Source organism: Nansenia antarctica (assembly GCF_963989245.1).
Source record: "Nansenia antarctica genome assembly, chromosome: 18".
NCBI classification, from domain to species: Eukaryota; Metazoa; Chordata; class Actinopteri; order Argentiniformes; family Microstomatidae; genus Nansenia; species Nansenia antarctica.
In genome coordinates this window covers 6340182-6360477 of record NC_137691.1, presented here as the reverse complement: position 1 = coordinate 6360477, position 20296 = coordinate 6340182, and the positions used below count along the sequence as shown (strand labels likewise).

Sequence of the window (20296 nt, the reverse complement as noted above, 5' to 3'; positions counted from 1 at the left end):
CTGAGTCCTCTGGCCTACTCCTTTGGTATCAGTTTACTCAGTATAGCAGTGTCTGAAAGAAACCCCAAAAGCTATAATGATATAATAACAATCTCACTCTCTCTATAGAGAGATCTATACAGAGTATATATCTGTTTTAACCTGAGAGATTATCAATGTGTATTCCTCTTTTTCTTGTACCAATTTGTAAACCGGAGAACTTGTTATAACACAACCATTATGAAACCACTGGACATTAGGCCTCGGAAAGCCAGACACTGTGACAGTAAACCTAGCTGTGTCCCCAACAGTAACAGCTGCTGGTGAGAGTTGGGTAAAAAAAACAGGCTTTTCTTTTTTTCTCTCTAATGTAGTAGAATAGCGTTTAGACTCTGGCTTGAGTTCAAGTGTTTTTGTTTTTTCAGGTAATTGGAGGCCAGTGTAGTAGGACTCTTGTTCCTCTTCCTTAGTCGTCACAGATATATGTGCATATAATGTGCTAAAAGCATGGGAGTCAGAAGCAGTTTTAAAAAACGGTGCGTCTCCTCGTCCTATCGCAAGTGTACGGGGAGGCCGTAGACCACAGGCGCAGCTCCTATGATGTATTTGAGTCGGGTGGCCTGGCGGGAGGAGTCCATGTGGTCCAGGAGAGCGGCCCCAGGGCCTGCAGACATCCAGGACTGCAGCAGGGCAATGGTGAAGCGGTCGATGTCCACGTCGGTAACGTTCCACAGGACCCCCAGAACCAACGGGCTACAGGGCAGAGCAGACGGGACACGCTAAAACATCCGGTTCACAGACACGCACACAGCAACTGATCACGCACTCCGTTTTTTTATTTCAGTACCTTGTATGGGCAGATTGGGCGCTAAAGTAGAATTATCAGGGTTCCCACACATTATGAAACAGCACCTTTCAAGGACTTTCAAGACTCAATTCCCTCAAATTCAAGGACCCAACACGGCATAGTTTGAGACAGAACTAGAGAGGGGAATTCAAGCACTTTCAATGACCCCATGTCTATTTTCAAAAACTTTGAAGACCTTGATTTCTTTTTCTCAAATTCACACACTTTCAAGGATTTCAAGGACCAGTGGGAACCCTGCATGATGTGTGTATAGAATACTGTAAAATGATTCCCCTTTAGATTCAATTTAATTGGCAGAGTACAGAGACAAGGAAACGCTGTGTATTCGTGCATGCGTCCCTGGGTTTAGCCTGTCTGTCGAGTCTTACCAGCCTGCCATTAGGTAGTTGAGGATGATGCCAGACCCCTCCAGCTCCCCATGCACAGCCAGAGCAGCACTGCTGCAGCCAAACAGCATACAGGCGGCCCTCATCTCCTCCTGCAGGATCTTCCGTCTGTCGAGGAAGTGTGCCCCTGCTCCGTGGCCCACGTAACTATGGCAACAGAGAGCGGCACGTGAGCAACACAGGAAAGACTGGGCAACCTCTGGGCCCGGTTGTTCAAAACTTTTAATCTGGGTCAGAATGACCCCGATTCTTTTCTCTGATGCAGGATCAGATCTATCTGGCTGATTTTGAGTCGTATAGGGGAAATCAGCCAGCTCGAAAGAGTCGGGGTCATTTTGATCCAGATTAAAAGTTTTGAACACCTGGGCCCCAGTATTTAAAAAATGTCAAACGAGCTCAGAATGATAGTTCAGATGTTTCTTTTGCGATACAGGATCAGATCGAGCTGGCTGATTTCCCCAATACAACTCAAAACCTGCCACCTGATACTAGATCTGATCCGGGATTGCAAAAGAAAGAATCTGGATCATTCTGATCTAGATTAAACATTTTGAAAATACCACACAGAGGAGCTGCAGCAGACATTTCCAAACAGAAGTAAGTTCCAGTCAACTCAATTGTGACATTTCCCTACTCACATGTAGAGATCTTTAGTAGTGACAGCTTCCTGCAGATGGTCAGTGTCGGGAGCAGCCCCACTCACACCTTGCCAAGCATACCCACTTGAGAAGGAAAAGGGAGTGAAGGAAGGAGCGAGAGAGAGAGAGAGAGAGAGAGATATTAATAAGAGACAAATCCTAAACAGCAGCAGACATGCAGTACAGTATGTACTGGCACTAGGCTCACCTGGAGCAGAAGAGGTCTTTAAGTCGCTCCTCTGTTTCTGGAAGGTTGGCATCAGGGTTGAGCACATAGAACACCTGCTTAGGATCCACTCCTCGATTCAGGACGCACTCAGGGTCAGACTGAGGGGAGGAAAAGAGACAAGCAGTACGCCCGTGTCACTATTCAGCTTGAAACAAATGAGTCACTAGCATTAAAAAAAAAAGTCATAATTTGCTGCATGCATCTGACTGTTAGTTAACTGTTACTGATTTGTTAGTTTGCTTGTAAGCATCGCCCTCTAGATGGACGGGTTAAGCCCGACTCTCTCCCGACCAACTTGCTCATCCATGCCTGCCCGCACCCAGCTAACTGACCAGGCTAACTGACCAGGCTAACTGACCAAGCTAACTGACCAGGCTAACTGACCAGGCCCCAATGTGCCGATTCAAACAGTGCTTCATCTCACAGTTCTCAGGGCACAGTGGCCCAGTAGGGAGGACAGAGAGGGCATGCGGGTCACGGCACGGGAACTGAGGCAGGAGATGGTCTCCCACGGAAGCTTCTGGAGGTACTGCGGAGGAGGAAACATGATAGATATTACATCACAGCGCTTGCAATACTAAAAAAAGCATAGTAGTACGTCACACAAACTACCACACTGTGCTTTGTTGTCCGCAGGGTATGTTGACATCGTGGTGCACATTTGAGTGACAGAGTTGCGGAGAGATGGGAAAAGTGTGTGTGTGTGTGTGTGTGTGTGTGCGATCCCTCATAAACACATGCATGTTTATGAGCGATAACTGAGATTATGTGACCCCCCCTCCCACCACTAACCTTGTCCAGGATGAGCACCACATGTCCCTGTGGCTCCGCCCCCTCTCGCAGCACAGACACGGCCGCCTGCAGCAGCGCCACACACTCCTCCGCCCGCTCCGGACACAGTCCCTGGGCGAACCATCGCACGTCTCCCAGGGAGAGGAGAGGAGAGGCCGACAGCAAAGCCTGGAACACACAGGGTTAACGAGAACCGCCTGTTAGTCAACAGAGAGACCGTGTACTCGGATCAATGGACCTATCGCTAAGCCACGCCCCCTTTGAAAACTCGGAAAAACAAACAACGCTTCACTGACAGTGACTGACTGACCGTGACTGAATGACATTCAATGACTTACAATGGCGAGAGTTGGCAAATTTCTGATTTCTGCCACAGCAAGTAATAGACATGTTTTTTTAAAGATGACAAGAATATTTAGTCTAGAAGCTTTTCACCATCAGATATTAGCAAGTTGTTTGTCCGAGTTTTCTGCCTGTAGTGACTTTTGCTGTGATATGATTGGACAATTTCTATTTTGGGGCGTGGCTTAGCGATAGGTCCATTAAGACTCCCTTCCTTTCACATCCTTTTCTGAGAGGGAGGGGCACACACCTTGAGCATCTCTTCAGAGGTCTGCACTCCCCAGGCAGTGAAGGTCTTGTGGAGGTGCTTGGCCTGGGTGATGAGCTTGGGGTCAGAGGTCAGGGGCAAAAGAAGCCCCCGCCAGCAGCCCAGCAATGCCTCCATCTTCTCACACAATTTCTAAGACAGGAAAACAAGGGGGGGGGGGGGGGGGGGGGACAAGAGAGGGAGACAAGATTTAGGGGCAAATCAAAAACACCCACATGAGGAACAACCGTTAGACATGCATCCACTTGCTTGTTAAGCATCGCCCTCTAGATGTACGGGTTAAGCCCGACTCTCTCCCGACCAACTTGCTCATCCATGCCTGCCCGCACCCAGCAGAGTGACCGCCCGCCCCTGCCCTTACCTTAACGCGACTGTCCAGTGCCCAGCGTCCTGCCCACCACTGGGTCTTCTCCGACTCAGAGCTCACCACCTTCACCTGCTTCTGGATACTGTCAAACTCCTGAAGCAGCCAGCTTAAAGGGTGCTACACAGAGACACAGACAGACAGACAGACAGTCAGTATATGTATATGTGTGCGCGCGCACGCATAGGTATCAAGCAACAATCAACGGTGTAATACACATGTAATAGACATGTGTCTGTGTGTGTGAGTCAGTGAGTGAGTGAGTGAGTGAGTGAGTGAGTGAGTGAGTGAGTGAGTGAGTGAGTGTGTGTGTGTGTGTGTGTGTGTGTGTGTGTGAGTTCCTCACCTGCCGCTGGGCGGTGTGGATGCAGACGGTGACAGGAGAGGAGCCCCTCTCCAGACGGGTCAGCAGGAGGGTGTCCCCAATCTCCCCTGGCTGCACCCTGGCCACCGAGAGCAGACACGCCGTCACCCCTACAGAGAGAGAAGTCAGGTCACCATGCTGTAAACCACCAAAACACAACTCGCATTCACTGACAGTTTGCTCCTGGGTGTTAATAAGCTTTATTCAGGGTTCCTACAAGTTTCAACAAGTCAAATGTAGTCTTTTTAGACCTTTTTATAGACCTCTTAGAATATAATTTTAGACCTATTCGCGACACCATATAGCTTTTTGTCATCGTCGAGGTGATGAAATTAGGGATTTCACTGAATTGGCAAATTGGCATTTTGGTTCTAGCTTCATTATGTTCTGCGTAAATAGATGTGGTCGGACTGATCTCCTTGCAGGATCTCATTTTTAAGACCTAGCACATAATTTTTAGGCAGAATAACTGACATTTTAGGCAGAATAACTGACATAAGGTGCATAGCCTGAAGAGATGGGTCTTGATGTAAAACCCTTGAGCTGTACTCAGGGTTCCCACACCCTCTGAAACATCAAATTCAAGCACCTTTCAAGGACTTTCAAGACTCAATTCCTTCAAATTCAAGGGCCCACCACGGCATAGTTTGATCTAGATGAGAATGTATATAATAGGAATGACCATGAACGGTTTTCAAATCTAACGGCGTTATGTCGGTTTAAAATCTAGCTAACTAATTAACCGTAGTAACTAGTATGGTTTTATTCCCTTCTACATGTTACCAATACCTATTTTTTTTATTTTAGAGAGAGACAGAGAGAGAGAGAGGGGAATTCAAGCACTTTCAATGACACATGTCGATTTTCAAAAACTTTTACGGCCTTGATTTTTTTTCTCAAATTCACAAACATTCAAGGATTTCAAGGACCCGTGGGAACCCTATGTACTGTACCTTTAGGGAGGTTGTTTATTTGTTGGATGAACTGTTGGCAGTGGTGCTGTGGGAAGGCGGAGGGGTCTGCGGTAGGAAAGGCAAAGATGTTCTCCAGCTGAGCTAGTCTCTGCTCCAGAGGGACCGTCCCGGTCCGGGCAGGGGGATCGTCTAGACTCAGAGAACCCAGTTTGTCTGTCAGCTCGGTGGCATTCTTCTTCAGCTTCCTACAGAAGGAACACAGCAACAAGGTCACTGGATCTTCTCTGACGGAACGACTTAAAAACAATACTACAATAAACACAAAAACAAAAGGAGGAAGAAATAGGATCAAAGAGAGATGCTCATCTCCTGATCTACCCCCTAGCCCCTTGTGTAGATCTGATAGGCTAGGTTGAATCCATTGTTTTGGAAGGCAACTTCCATGGCACTATTGATCATTGCCAATCCCAGGGGGGGGGAAGAGGCTGATTTGGACTTAGGAAAGAGAATATGGGTGACTGACCTGAGGCGATTTGAGAGATGTCGGATCATGTCATGCTGGGTAGTGACACCCACGGACTGGGCATGGAGCATCGCCGTGGTGACCGGGTCCTGTTGCCCCAGCAAGAGGGCCAGCAGGGTACAGAGGCTGGGGTAGAGGCTGGGCGGGGGGAAATGCTGAAGGGCCAACCAGGCAGAACGCAGCAAAGACTGCACCACCTCCAGAGAAAGACCATCTATGTGGAAGGAAAGGAAAGAGAAAGAGGGAGGGGGGGGGCTGTTACTCGCCTGTCTTGTCTATACAGATCACTCAGATTCAAACAAAATCTCTTATGTCTCAAATCTCTCAACAGAGCTCTCAGATGCACACCATGGAAGACTAAGTAAGTAAGTAACGTTTATTTATATAGCACAATTTTACAATGACAAACAGCCGCCCAAAGTGCTGGTAAAAGAAAAAAACAAGATAAAATACAGATATAAAACAGATAAAATAGATACAATCTAAAAACATGGTGCGATACAAATACAAGTGCAGAAATAAAAGTGCAAAAAGTGCAGTGTCGGGAGGCAGGCTCACCTCAGGTCAAAGGCCAGGGAGAAAAGATCTGTTTTAGCTAGTTTTTTAAAAGCCTCGACTAGTGACAGAGCAGGGCCTCAGACTCGTGACGCTCACCTGGCACGGCGTTGGAGTGAAGGGGGCCTCCGCTCCTGAGCTCAGACAAACAGTCTCTCTCTCCGTCACCACACAGGTCCCTCCGCAGGACCTCAAAACCAGTGCCTGGGCCGTCCACAGCCATGCCTGCAGAGAGACGAGGCAAAGTAGACTTGGATGTTACAAGACAACGACACTATGGCATCTTTCAATCCACACACACACACACACACACACACACACACACACACACACACACACACACACTTACTGGATGCGGCAGACTCCTCAGTCTCAGTGTCGGACGCTCTCAGCTCTTCAATACTGCTGTCCATCATAATCCCTTCCATGTCCTCGTCGATTGTCCTCAACCTCTCCGGTTCCTCCCCAGTGTCCGGTCCCCCTGCTCCGGCTGCTGCAGCAGCAGCCTCCCTCCCGGCAGCCTGCTGTCTCCTGGGTCTGCCTCCTCTCCTGGCTGGGGCCGGCACCACCTCCACCACCTCCTCCTCAGAAGAGGTGGAGTGGGGGAACGCTGTGCTAACCTTGCGCCTGCCCTGCCTCTTGGGAAGGGACTTCTTCTCCGCAGGCGGCTCCGGTGCCGCTGGCTGCTTGCGGGCGCGGGTCGTTCTGGTGGAGGCGGTCGGCTTTTTTGAGGCCGCCGGTTTCTTCTCTTTGAGCCCCTTCTCTTGGGGGTCGGCCTCTGCGTCACTCTCGTCACTGAATTGCACCTAGGCCAGGAGACAAAAGGTCAGAACCGTGCTGCAATACCCGTGGCAGTTTGCTAGTGATTCTAACACTCCACCATACCAATTAATTTCAAGATGCACAAAACAGACCGACATATACAAATATGATAGTAGTACAAGTCTTTATGATCAGGCCTCTCTAAAGATCATATAAGACGCTGGATTATGAAAGCCCTAAAATAATTTGACCTCATGGGCCCATTTTTTAAAAAACGTTTAATCTGGATCAGAATGATGCAGATTCTTTTTTGTGATCCAGGATCAGATCAAGCTGGCTGAAATGACTCAAAATGGCTGGGGCGGCTGTGGCTCAGGAGGTAGAGCCGGCGTCTAATAGGTAGAGCCGGCGTCTAATGATCGCAAGGTTGGCAGATCGGCAGTTCGAGCCCCAGCTGGCCACATGTCGAAGTGTCCTTGGGCAAGACACTGAACCCCAAATTGCTCCAAATGAGCGGGACGGCGCCTTGCATGGTAGCATGCCGCCATTGGTGTGTGAATGGGTGAATGAGAGGCCATTGTAAAGTGCTTTGGAATAAGGCGCTATATAAGTCAGTCCATTTACCATTTATCCTGGATAGCAAAAAAAAATAAGAGGGATCATTCTGATCCAGATTGAACGTTTTGAACGACTGGGCCCTGGCGTACCTTGAAGCGAGACTTGTTTGTCTTCTTGGGGGCTGCAGGGACAGGCTGGGGTTTCTCCTGAGATGGTGACGCCTCTTCATAAACCTGGAACGCCAGCTTGGGGGCCGCCTTCGCTCCTCCTCCTCCTCCTCCTCTCGGTGCTCTGGCCCGCTGGACAGGGGTGCAGGCCACCGTGGGCACCTCCGTGCTGAAGTCAAACGAGCTGAGCTCCCTCCCTCCAGATCTGGCCTGGGAGGGTTTCACCATCACCGGTGTCATGGGCGGGGCCAGACACTTGCCACTTGCTTTGATGGAGGACAAGGAGAACGTCACATTGTTCTTGGGGACTCTGGGCGTCTTAGCGTCTTTCGGCTTGGCGGCGGCGACGGCCGCCGGGTCTTCCTTCCTCGTCTTCCTGGCCAAGGCTGGGAGAGGCAGCGGTTTGGCCTTGATGTGGTGCGTCTCCACGTCCCCTTTGGGTGCGTTCCAAGTCCAGGCGGCAGAGAAGAGCTCCTCCGGGGAGCAGTCCCTCTGGGCCGCCAGGGCCAGACATGCGGCCAGGGCTTTGGCCGCCAGCAGGCCCGCCCTCAGGGGCCCCAGGTCCGGAGAGGGCTTGGCGGTCACGAACGCCAGGCCGGCCTCCAGGATCTTCCACGGCCCGTGGCCTTTGTCCAGCTGTAGCTCCAGCCCGGCCAGCGCCATGCGCAGGTAAACACTGCCCACCACGTCCTGAAGCAAGGCTGGTTTGGGGAAGCGGTTCGCAGGGCCGGAAACAACACCAGGGAAGAGCCTGGCCAGTCTGACGGCCAGTTTGGCGGTGATGCTCTTGCAGCGGGCCAGGGTGGCCAGGTGGAGCTTGCGGCTGGCGCGGGCTTCCGCCGGGCCCAGCTGGAGGGCCAGGTCGGCCTGCGCGGCCGCCCAGCGTACGGTGACCCGGCCCAGGCTGGGCTCGGAGCAGCAGGGGCACTGGCAGTCGGGCCTGTGGTCCAGGGAGGAGAGCAAGCGCTGGGGCCGAGCTTTGAGCGGCGGGGAGCTGGCCGGGTCCTTCCTCTCCACGGGCTCCTTAGGGAGCCACCTGGTGGTCAGGAAGCTCTTGGAGTCCTCCGCAGGGCTGGGGAGGGGGGGCTCGGGCTTCCGCGACGGACGGCCTTTCCTCGGTTTGATCTTCACTTCAACCTTCTTCTCCTGATTAGAAAAATCTAAGAGGTTAAAGAGAGCACAAAACATTCTTAGCATCGTTGGCCACGGGACTCGAAGAGTTTCCAACAGTAAGAGGCACTACTAGGGTGAAGTTGACTAACCCATGCAGAGTTCCAGAAGGTTAAAGACTCTGTCCAGGTCCAGTGCACTCTTCACCCTCTCGCCCTTCATCAGCTCCAACTCGGCCTTCAGCACCAGCAGCTCCGCATATCTACACAAGGACAAAGACACTCAGAGTTTCAGAAGCCAAAAGCATGTTTTTTCCAATTCTTGTTCCAAGATTGAAAATGCAGAAAATTGTTGCTCAAAAATGTAAATAAATGTTCAGCATACTAAAAGAAAAAGAAAGATGTTTATACAACTAGTATTGCTGAGAGACACAGACACACAACCCACACCCCACACCCCACACACACATACACACACACACACACACACACACCCCCACACGCACACACACACCCACACCCACACCCACACCCACATACGTACTGGCTAAGAGTCTGCAGCTTGGTGGCCAGTTTGAGGGCCTCCAGACACAGGTGCCTGGCCTCATGTACGGCCCCGGTGCTGCTCCTCACTGCCACAATCTTCAGAGAGCAGCTCAGCAGCTCTGACATCACCAGCCACTTCAACAGCAGGTTCTCACCTGCAGGGGAGGGGGGGTCAGAGGTCAACAGGACAGACTGACACACAAGACCAGGTTATCACCGGGGGGGCAGAGGGAGCAGGTCAATAGAACAGACTGACAACCAAATTAACCTCAGCACGACTTGCAGACGGACGGGCCTAAAGGAGTATCGTATAAAAGGTAGGCAAATCTTACCACTTTAAAAAATGGGGTACAAGAGTGAGGATTTCCCTTGAGCCACATTCAAGAGGTTTATAGACACGTATTCTACGTGGAGTGGGGGGGAACACCCAAACCGTGGTCAATGAAGCTTCATGAGACGACTTAGCCAGTCGATGCCGCAGTCTATGAAGTACAGTATGTGTGGTGGACAGTATGCCAGCCCAGCCCTACCTTGGTTAATGAAGCGTGTTTCAATGTTACAGTTGGCTCCGTACAAGCCTTTCCCCACCAGCGCCGCCAGCAGACTGGCGAGCAGCTTCAGACTCTCAGTGAGGGCAGTGTCTGCAGTCTTCAGTCCTGGAGCACACACACACGCACACACACACGCACACGCAAACACATCAACAAAACAGCAATGCAACCAAAACACCTCATTCTCATACCTGTCATATCCCCCTTGGAACTCACAACGCAAAACATCCTAGATTTAAAGTAACAGACGGCATATGACCACTAATGACCATTTTCCAACAGAGGCCACCCTGCAAGCTAAATACAGATATGAAATGATATTATATGATAGTATTATTAAAATCCCACCTGGGAATACCACCACTAGTGTGCCCTTGAGTATGGCACTTAGCCCTAAATTACTCCAGGTAGACTGTCCCTGTAATCTTTAATTATACGTTTTTTTGGTATAAAAGCGTCTGCTAAACGGTTCAGATGTAAACGTAAAGGGCCGCTTGGTGGCGTAGCACACTAAGGCGTCAGCCGTGTAATCGCAGGGTCCCCGGTTCGATTCCGACCGTCGACATATCCTGCATGTCACCCCTCTTCTCTCTCACCCATCTTTCCTGTCAATCTCTACCGTCTCTATCCCAATAAAGCATTTTATTTTTTTATTTTTTTATAAATACAAATACAATCTAGGGTGCTGCTGACCATGCTGGGTGATCTGTTGCCGCAGGTCTTGGGACAGCGTGCCCGTGTCCAGACTCAAGTAGGCACTGCTGGTCTGGAGGGTTCGGGCACGATGCAGGTACCAGCTCTTAGAGTACCTCTGCTCTCGGCCCAACTCATTCAGCACCTCACACAGGTAAGGCACCCCAAGCTCCACCTGGAGACATGAAGAGGTACAGGAGAGTTTGAGAGGAGGAGGAGGAGGAGGAGGAGAAGAAAAGGAAACGAGAGATGGTGAGGGTGAGAGAGCAATGGCTACTTGTTTGATCCCTTTGTTATTTATATTGGGTGGTACCAGCATCGGCTAGCGTTGGCCTGACCTAGTGGATAGTGAGTTGGACTGGTGATCAGAAGTTCACGAGTTCCAATCCCACCTGGGAACACCACTCTCTAGTGTGGCCTTGAGTAAGGCACTTAGCCCTAAATTACTCCAGGGAGAATGTCCCTGTAATTGGAGATAAAATATTAACTAATTTGAATAAAAGCGTCTAAATTACGCAATCTGCTACGGCCTACTGAGCTTCCTCTGTTGTGTCTGTGCGAGTGTGTGTCACTGTCACAAGCTTGTGTGTGTGTGTGTTACCTGTCCTGTGCTGTAACAGAGCTGAGCCCTCAGCAGTTTGGCCGTCATAGAGAGAGTAGAGGGTCCCTCAGTGGTGGAGCTGACGGAGTCAGAGGCCAGACACTGCTCTGCTTCCTCCAGTTGGCTCTGAAACAGCCAATCAAAAGGTCAAGATAAAACACAACATTTAGCTTACGTGATGTAGCTGAATAGGGTTTCACCCGTTTGTTTAGGCCTCGTCTACACTTGACATTTAAAACCAGACTTCTGATATACAAACATGACGATCAGATCACAACATGTGTCCTCACCTGGTATTACAAACACAAAAAATGGTGGTCAGCCGGATGCCAAAACACAATCGGGCCACAATGTCAACACAATGCGACTTTTGTGCATCCTCTAGACCTGTACACAGGGTTCCCACACCTTCTGAAACATCAAATTCAAGCACCTTTCAAGGACTTTCAAGACTCAATTTCCTCAAATTCAAGGACCCAACACGGCATAGTTTGAGACAGACCTAGATGAGAATTTATATAATAGGAACTATCCGCTCAGACAACAATTAAAAAGAGAGGCTTGAATGTAGAGGCTTGAACACTAGATGGTCTCTTGCCTTCTCTACCCCAGCACAGCAAAACAATATATTGTGAAATATGTGTAAAGTTGTTGTTTTTTGAGAGAGAGAGAGAGAAGAATTCAAGCACTTTCAATGACCCATGTCTATTTTCAAAAACCTTTAAGGCCTTGATTTTTTTTTCTATGAAATTCACAAACTTTCAAGGATTTCAAGGACCCGTGGGAGCCCTGTGTACAGTTATCATAAAGTAGTATGTGATCATCCTGTTCGGATGACAAAAGGATTGGATTGAAGTGTCAAGTGTAGATGCGGCCTTAGATGTCATGCGTCTGTGAAGCTTATGTGAAGCCTCAACCCTATCAGCAGGTGAGTTACCTGTGCTGGTCCAGGGGCACCCAGGTCGAGAAGCAGTCTGGCAGAGTGGCACAGGGAGGTGGCACAGCCTTGGGCATCGCCAAGGCAACGGGAGAGGCCGATGGCCAGCTGGTAACTCTCAAGAGCCTGCAGAGGCTAGGATGAGGAGAGGTGAAGTGAAGAGTTGACATGATGCAGTCTAGTAACGAACGCACATTGGATCTATATCCATTAAAAATATGCTGAAGACTTTTATGTTCTGTTCGGCTTTTAATTGAGTGTATTTTTTAAAGAGTTAAGCAAGGCTTTTTTAACCGATTGATTTGTTTTTTATGAATCGTTTTAAAGCTGAACTTTTTTTCACGTTTTAATTATGTTAGCTCATGTTTTTTGTAAAGCATTACGAGTCTAGATTAATTTGTATGATTATGTGGTATACAAATAAATGAGCCTTTGTCTTCATAACCCCTACCCGTCAAAAGGCAAGATGGAGCCATAAACCCTTCTGCTCAAAACTATCAGATCCCTTTCAGATCTGAATGTGCCAAAGGGCAGTTGAAGACTAACACTAACTGATAAGTCTCTTACCTTGCCCATGAGTTTGTAGAGAGCAGCGGTGAGGGCGATGGAGGAACAGGTCTGTTTGGGGTTCCTGACTGAAGGCAGATCTTTACGCTTCTGCAGCAGAGAGGACCACTCTCTCAGCGCCCTGTCCAGAGGCTGGCTCCGCTCTGAGGAGACAGACAGACAAACACCCAGGTCAACCCAGGTCAACCCAGGTCAACCCAGGTCAACCCAGGTCAACCCAGGTCTGGTGGATTCTAACCGGGGAGGCGGCGATGAGGTGATTATTTGAATCTTCAGGGTCGAGTATTTCACATTTTTCAAATCTGGAGAATCAGAATGATCCAGATTCTTTTTTGCTAACCAAGATCAGATCAAGCTGGCTGATTTCCCCCCCCCTGTACTACTCAAAATCGGCCAGATAGATCTGATCCTGGATAGCAAAAACTTGCATTGTCCAGATCTAGATTAAACGTTTTGAAATACGATGGTCTACCAGGACCAGGGCTGGCCACCCCTGTAAACAACAGGCTGACAGACATCCTAACTGAGGTCTGACACACACAAGGCTGATGCTGTTACAGGATTCCTCCCCATCTTCCGCCAGAGACTAGACCCATCTCTTCAGGCTACACCTTAACTGTCCCCCCGGAGAGATCTACTACCCGCCCATACTGTCCCTCCTGAGACATCTACTACCCCCCACCATACTGTTTCTCCTGAGACATCTACTACCCCCCACCATACTGTTTCTCCTGAGACATCTACTACCCGCCCCCATACTGTTTCTCCTGAGACATCTACTACCCCCCACCATACTGTTTCTCCTGAGACATCTACTACCCGCCCCCATACTGTTTCTCCTGAGACATCTACTACCCGCCCCCATACTGTTTCTCCTATGTCCCCCCAAAAAATCACTTCTTCTAGCCGACTGCCAATGGCTCCAGGCCTGAACATAGATTACTTGTTCCTGCTATGACTGGTGGATAGATGACTCACATAGACAGTCGAATGTATTTGTTGTAAGTCGCTTTGGAATAAGACGTCTGCTAAATGCCAAAGATGTAAATGTAATTCTTTACTGCTCTCTGCCGCCAAGTCGAAGCCGAGCCCCTCGTACACCAGGTGACTGTCCTGCTGCTTCTGCTTGTCCTCGTAGTCCAGGTCGTTGCTGCTCACAGGAACGGCGTCGCCCCCGGCCCGCTCACTCACATCCTGCAACTTCTTCTCTGTCTCGATGGCCTAGAAAAGGGCCAGGAAGAAATCCCAACGGTCAGTTTTAAGGCTTAAATGTCCATAAAGACACATAAAGAAGGAAAAGGGGAAAATGTTCAACTCCTGATACTCAAACTAGGGAGCACCGACCTCCTGTAGGGTCTTCTCCAGGGTGCAGATGTAGAGCCACAAAGAGGCGTGGGCCTTGTCATCCTTGAGCCTATCAGCATTCTTACTGGTCTCTTGCTCCTCCTCCAGCAAGCGAAGGGCCTCTTGGGTCAAATCAACTGCCGAGCTGCACAGTTGCAAAGAATTATTATTATTTATTTATTTTTTTATATAAAAAGAAGGCACTTACGTGGGCCATGTTTGTGTGTTCTGTAAATCGTTCACTCTACAGTTCAAGGTAAATCCTACCAGTCTGTCTGTTCGCTGAAGTCCTGGAAACACACCACCTGGGCCATCTCACACAGGTAGACAGCACGCAGGTGTGTGTGGGAGCTGCTCTCGTGGCAGATGTCCAGCAGGTCACAGAGTGTGTTGTAGCGCTCCTCGGTGGTGTCTCCTGACACCTCCTTGTAGACGCGTAGCTCCTCCTCGAGGAGACAGAGCATCACGCCCTCGTCTGGGACGTTACACCCAAAACCGTCGCGCAGAGTCCTGATTCAGAATGGCTTTTATTACATCTCAATGTACAAGTACACAAGAGTAAAATTCTTCTGGCTTTGGTTCCTCAACATTGGCATTCAGATACAAATGTCAACGTTAAGTAACAAAAACGAAAGAATGTTCAACAAAATGACAGGGGAGGGTTACTCCAATCAGTCGCTCTGTATGCGTAACATTAAATGGTAAATGGACTGCACTTATATAGCGCCTTTATCCAAAGCGCTTTACAACGGCCTCTCATTCACCCATTCACACACGCATTCACACACCAATGGCGGTAAGCTACCATGCAAGGTGCCGGCCCGCTCACTGGGAGCAATTTGGGGTTCAGTGACTTGCCCAAGGACACTTCGACATGTGGCCAGCCGGGGCTCGAACCGCCGATCTGCCAACCTACCTCCTGCGCCACAGCCGCTCCAGTAAAAATATAACCTTTACTGGAGGAGGAATTTAGAAGTACTGGAGGGATGATGAAGTATTTAAGCGAACACCACAGGGCAAGTTACAACCACAAACAGTTCAAGTCATTAATAGAAACTCAAGAGAAGAATAAAGGAGACAAGATGAAAAATGTACCTCCTTGACATCACACAGACACTTAACAACAACAGAAGCCTTGTGAACAGTGGATCCCTACTAGTAACCAATACCTGAGGCGTGTGTCCTCCTGACCGGCCTGAACGGCATCCACCTTGATTTTGACCCACAGAGAGACAGGCTCCGTCATGTGACCCGTGACCCGGTCACCCAGGGCCTGCAGCCACAGGATGACCCAGTCCAAGGCACGCTCCAGCTGACCGCTCCAGCGAGAGCTCTGCACCGCCATCCTGAAGGCCCAGCTCAACTGGAGAAAGACACACCAAATGTGTTGATGAACAATATCTGAATGGAGGGGCGCCTCTCTCTGATATGCTCTCTCTCTCCCTGTCAATCTCTACTGTCTATCCCATTAAAGCAGAAATGCCCAAAAAACATATTTAAAAAAACAAACAATACAACAAAAAAACAACAACATCCGATTGAATTCATGTACAGTAGCTCTTTCCCAAAGTATCAATGACTTTCACATCGAAACCTATCCACCCACGGAAATGAGGCATCCACTCAAATCTACTAACAAATTAACATGTTTAGAGACGCCTAAGCAGTGTAGTAGCTCACTAAGGTGCATGCAGCGTAATCGCAGGGTCCCTGGTTCGATTCTGGCCATCGACCTATCCTGCATGTCATCCCTCCTCTCTCCAACCCATCTTTCCTGTCAATCTCTATCCCAATAAAGCAGAAATGCCCTAAAAACAAATATATATATATATATTTAAAAATGAAGATAATCTACTAACAAATGAACATGTTTAAAGGGGTAGGTATTACCTCATTAGACAGAGAGGCAGGGCAGTTCTTCCGTAGGTCCTGGCACAGGATCTCCAACAGAGTGAAGGCCTGGTCGTACAGCCGGCGGTTGTAAAGAGCACATGCCAGCCTATTCACTGTTGTGACTATAGAGAGGACGGCAGACACACACACAGACACATCAGCCATCTGGTATTAACATGCTGGGGCTGAACCAGATTAAATGAGATGCCACAATCGGTCAGTTACCTGCTTGGACGAGCATGTCGTCACTGGGCAGTTTGCGGACTTCAGTCATCATCCGGCCTGCTGTAGCATTGCAATACAGCAGTACACTGTCTAGTGTCTCCCTCTTCTCCAGCTGAAACAAAACAACAGCATTTTCATTCAAATTAACAATTTGAGCTCAAATAAATGTGAATGCTGACTAAACAATTACCAACAACTTTATAAACTAGGGCCATGATCCAATGGCCTGAACTGAAGTAGAATTCCAAAGAGGATAAAAACTCATTTGGGTGAGAGCTGGGAGCCTTCTTACCTTCGAAGCAATCAGGCTCTCATAGGCAAACACAAAGACCCGGGACATGCTGAAACACAGCTGCTTCTGAATTTGGCTCTCGGGCCAAAATCCTTTTAAATCCTGTTAAAGTGCGACATACACACCCACCCGACATGTTTCTGTGAGAACATTGGAAATTCTTCCACTACAGCATTTTATCATGATACAATCAGGGGTGCAAATTGGGGATGGCCCAAAAAGGTGACACTTTTTTATTTTTGCCTGAAAACGAAGAAAATGTATCAATGGTCTAATCGTGTAAGTAGCGGCAGCCCTGACCATAACACCCTCATAATTACTTGGAAAACAGTTTACTCTGACTGTTATCCACGCTGTCTGGAATTGTACCTAGCTGCCTGAAGCTAAAAGTTATTTCAACAGCAGCAGAGTTTAGCAGACAGGAAGATTAGTTAGCTCACGCATCATGTGACTTGGATGAGACTTAGACGTAAAAACGGCTAATTTAGCAGAAAGGTGACAAATGTCACCAACCTTCTGTGATCTCTTCTGTAGTAATCGATGGTACTGCTGCAGAAAGAAGAACAAGGCGAGCAGGCCTGCTCCACTCAGACCCTTGCTCTTGCCTGCCTCCACTGCCCACACCACCATCCCGCATCCCTCCAGGACAGCATGGGCCACCGGGTCCTCTAAGGCAGCAGGGAGAGACCTGAGGTCCCATGCACAGTCTGTGAACGCCAGCCGACAATCCTCTCCTGAGCTCAGGGAGCGATGTACGTCTACTGCCCGCCTGCCCAACACCAGAGCTTGCCTGAGTCCGTTAGTACACCCCTTGACCCTACCCATAACACCGTCCATCAGTCCTGAGGCCAGACCCCAGCAGCCTGCCTTACAGAGGAGCTTGGAGTTCATCAGCACCACCTCACAGAGCGTAGAGAGGCAGGGTTGCTCCGAGAGGTCCCTGTCCCCTTCCCCGCCTTGTCCCCCAGTCCAATGGGCCAGGAGGTGACTGTGTGTCTCCTGTAGGAGGAAGGAAGCGTCCTCCTCCGTCAGAGTCCCACAGCTCTTCTCGTACTGGGCCAGGGCGCTATTTGTGTACATGGGTACTTTGGAGCTCGAGAGAGGAAGTGGACTCCCCCTGTCAAGCAGCAGCAGGAAGCCCAGGGACTGCATCTGGCAACGGAGCTTGTCCCTAGGGTTTAGGGGGGTGTTGTCTTGGACTCCTGACAGTCCGTTCCACAGCACGGTAAAGCAGTCCTGCACCAGAACACGGAAGTCCCCGGTCTATGAAGACACAGTCAACAACACAACAGATTGAGCAGGTGTACACAGTAAAAATTCGATGCATTATACTATCATACATTTAAAAAGCAAGTACTTCTGCTCCTTTTACCTGTGGAGCTGGAGCAATCCTTTGGTAGAGCAGGGTTCCCAGGTGGCTAAACGGACGGTGCACTCCCAGAGAGCTCAGTTTACTCAGTATGTGGAAGATGATTTTCTCCATGTACAGAGGACTGCTCTGAGCCTCAAACTCCCCGGAAAGGTCATACCCGGAGAGGGCAAACTCCACCAGCTGGATCAGACGTGTGACGTGGTCACTGTCCGGGGGTCCCACTCCCAGTTGATGGTGACAGGCTCGGATAACCCGGTCACAAAACCTTTGAACGTGTCGCCCAGGTCCAGCCCTCACGAAATTCTGTAATGAAAATACAGTTACGGTGTAGTAGCCTACATGGCAAGGCCGACTACATGAATATCTAAAGCCAAAACATAAACGAATCTAGAAACGTTAGCTATAGTTTTGAATGATACATACATTGTCCTACAAAGGAGTAACCTTAGCTAAATAACATATTTAATGTTTAAATAATAATAACATCACTCACCTCCAACTCTTCATGTAGCAGACTGGTCTCCTTTGGACCAGCTGTCCGCTTGATGTACTCCTCAACTGACAAGACCTTCATCTTCATCTCTGCGGTTAAAACATAATTATGAGATATCTCGTGTTATTTAGAGAAATTGTGTCATCTTGATCTTGCTAGTTTATCTCGGCTAAGGATTGGAGTTAGCACGCTAAGCACGATTTACCATACCATGTGTTAATCTCTTAGGATCTTAACCTCTGTGTTGGCAATTTAGCAGAATGAATATTTGGGTCATTATCATTACGGCAGTAATATCACTCAACTAGCTCAAAGTATTGCATAAATATTTTACCAGTTTTGGATCATAACAATCATAACATAACGGTACATGTGGGAAAACTAGGGTTAGGGTTAGGTGCTAGGGTGCTACGGTTAGGGTTAGGGTTAGGTGCTAGGGTTAAGGTTAGGGTTAGGGTTCGGGTTAGGTTTAGGTGCTAGGGTTAAGGTTAGGGTTAGGGTTAGGGTTAGAGGTAGGGTTAGGGTTAGGGTTAGGTTTAGGTGCTAGGGTTAAGGTTAGGGTTAGGGTTAGGTGCTAGGGTGCTAGGGTTAGGTGCTAGGGTTAGGGTTAGGGTTAGGTTTAGGTGCTAGGGTTAAGGTTAGGGTTAGGGTTAGGTGCTAGGGTGCTAGGGTTAGGTGCTAGGGTGCTAGGGTTAAGGTTAGGGTTAGGTGCTAGGGTTAGGGTTAGGTTTAGGTGCTAGGGTTAAGGTTAGGGTTAGGGTTAGGTGCTAGGGTGCTAGGGTTAAGGTTAGGGTTAAGGTTAGGTGCTAGGGTGCTAGGGTTAAGGTTAGGGTTAGGGTTAGGGTTAGGGTTAGGGTTAGGCATGCCAGCATGTACCAAATCGACATAGCACCTAACCCTAACCCTAGTTTTCCCACATGTACCGTATTCCCACATGGTTACCGTAACACATACATGACATTTTAGCAGGACAAAACGGGATTTATGCATCATATTATTCTGAATAAAACAGTGTTAAACACACTATCCCTACATCACAAATGTACATTATGATAAGTAAAGTAAACTAGCTTAGCTGTTATTGGAAACGAAGCAGCTAGTATCCAGTTGTGGGAGTTGTACTACGTAGTTCTCACTACTGTGGCTGATGTGATGTGATGTGGGTCATGTGACTAGCCAACTCGGTAACATTAGCGTAGCGTGAAATTAGCATGAAATTAGCATGAAATTAGCATGGAATTAGCATGCTAGCAGGTGTTTTAAGCCTATGTTTGCGATGATATTAAAACATATATAAAGTATGGACTTCAAACCCACCATGATCATCCAACTTTTCACCCTCTGGTTCCATTTCGTTTTCAATCACTACGAAAGCAAAACGTTGTTCCAGTGGCGTCTGTAGTAAATGTGGAACTGTCGTTTTCGTTCAAATGTTTTTACCGTTAGGCGATCAGTGTTGCCATATGGGATTGACAATTTCCAGCCTAACTAACCACGGTCTAAAAAAACAGCTAAATCCACCCAAAACCAGCCCAAAAAACCTAGATTGTCAGAAAACCGCTAATTACTATTGGGCAAGATGCTCATCTCCTGCTCCCTAAACTGTATGTCTGTTGTTGTTGCCAATGATGTTTGTAAAATAAAATAAAATAAAAATAAAAACCTGCACATTGTATGTAGCTTCTACTAGGGTTGTGTGTTTTAACTTTTTTTACACGCATTTTGTAACTTTCTTTCAGGCACTGATATTTTGATGCTGCCTAAATGCTATTTATCCAGCCAGCCCAACCGCCCAAATTGTTTTTTTCCGGCCCAGTGTGATCAAAAGTAGCACATTCGGCGGTAACACGCCCCATCTGGCAACCCCGTAGGCGATATATATACCTGTTTCAATGCGCGCGCTTTGATTGTGATGTACAGGTGCAACTCAAAAAATTAGAATATCGTGCAAACGTTCATTCATT

The 20296-nt window shown here is 48.5% G+C and overlaps 1 protein-coding gene across 1 annotated transcript; it reads right to left on the bottom strand.

Moving 5' to 3' along the window:
• Positions 1-530: 530 nt before the first annotated feature.
• LOC308173520 (separin-like) lies at positions 531-18419 on the bottom strand (the record flags this gene model as incomplete). Its single annotated transcript, XM_080548548.1, has 31 exons — positions 531-732; positions 1216-1380; positions 1872-1955; positions 2080-2198; positions 2525-2629; positions 2893-3060; positions 3485-3634; positions 3864-3986; positions 4213-4340; positions 5184-5389; positions 5668-5881; positions 6322-6447; positions 6572-7028; positions 7692-8869; positions 8972-9081; positions 9363-9519; positions 9895-10020; positions 10609-10783; positions 11210-11335; positions 12147-12281; positions 12714-12856; positions 13775-13934; positions 14058-14202; positions 14325-14567; positions 15227-15420; positions 15948-16072; positions 16176-16287; positions 16468-16569; positions 16981-17730; positions 17840-18142; positions 18333-18419. 31 exons carry the CDS (start codon positions 18417-18419, stop codon positions 531-533), a joined length of 6618 nt encoding a protein of 2205 aa, XP_080404674.1.
• Between the last annotated feature and the right edge of the window lie 1877 nt (positions 18420-20296).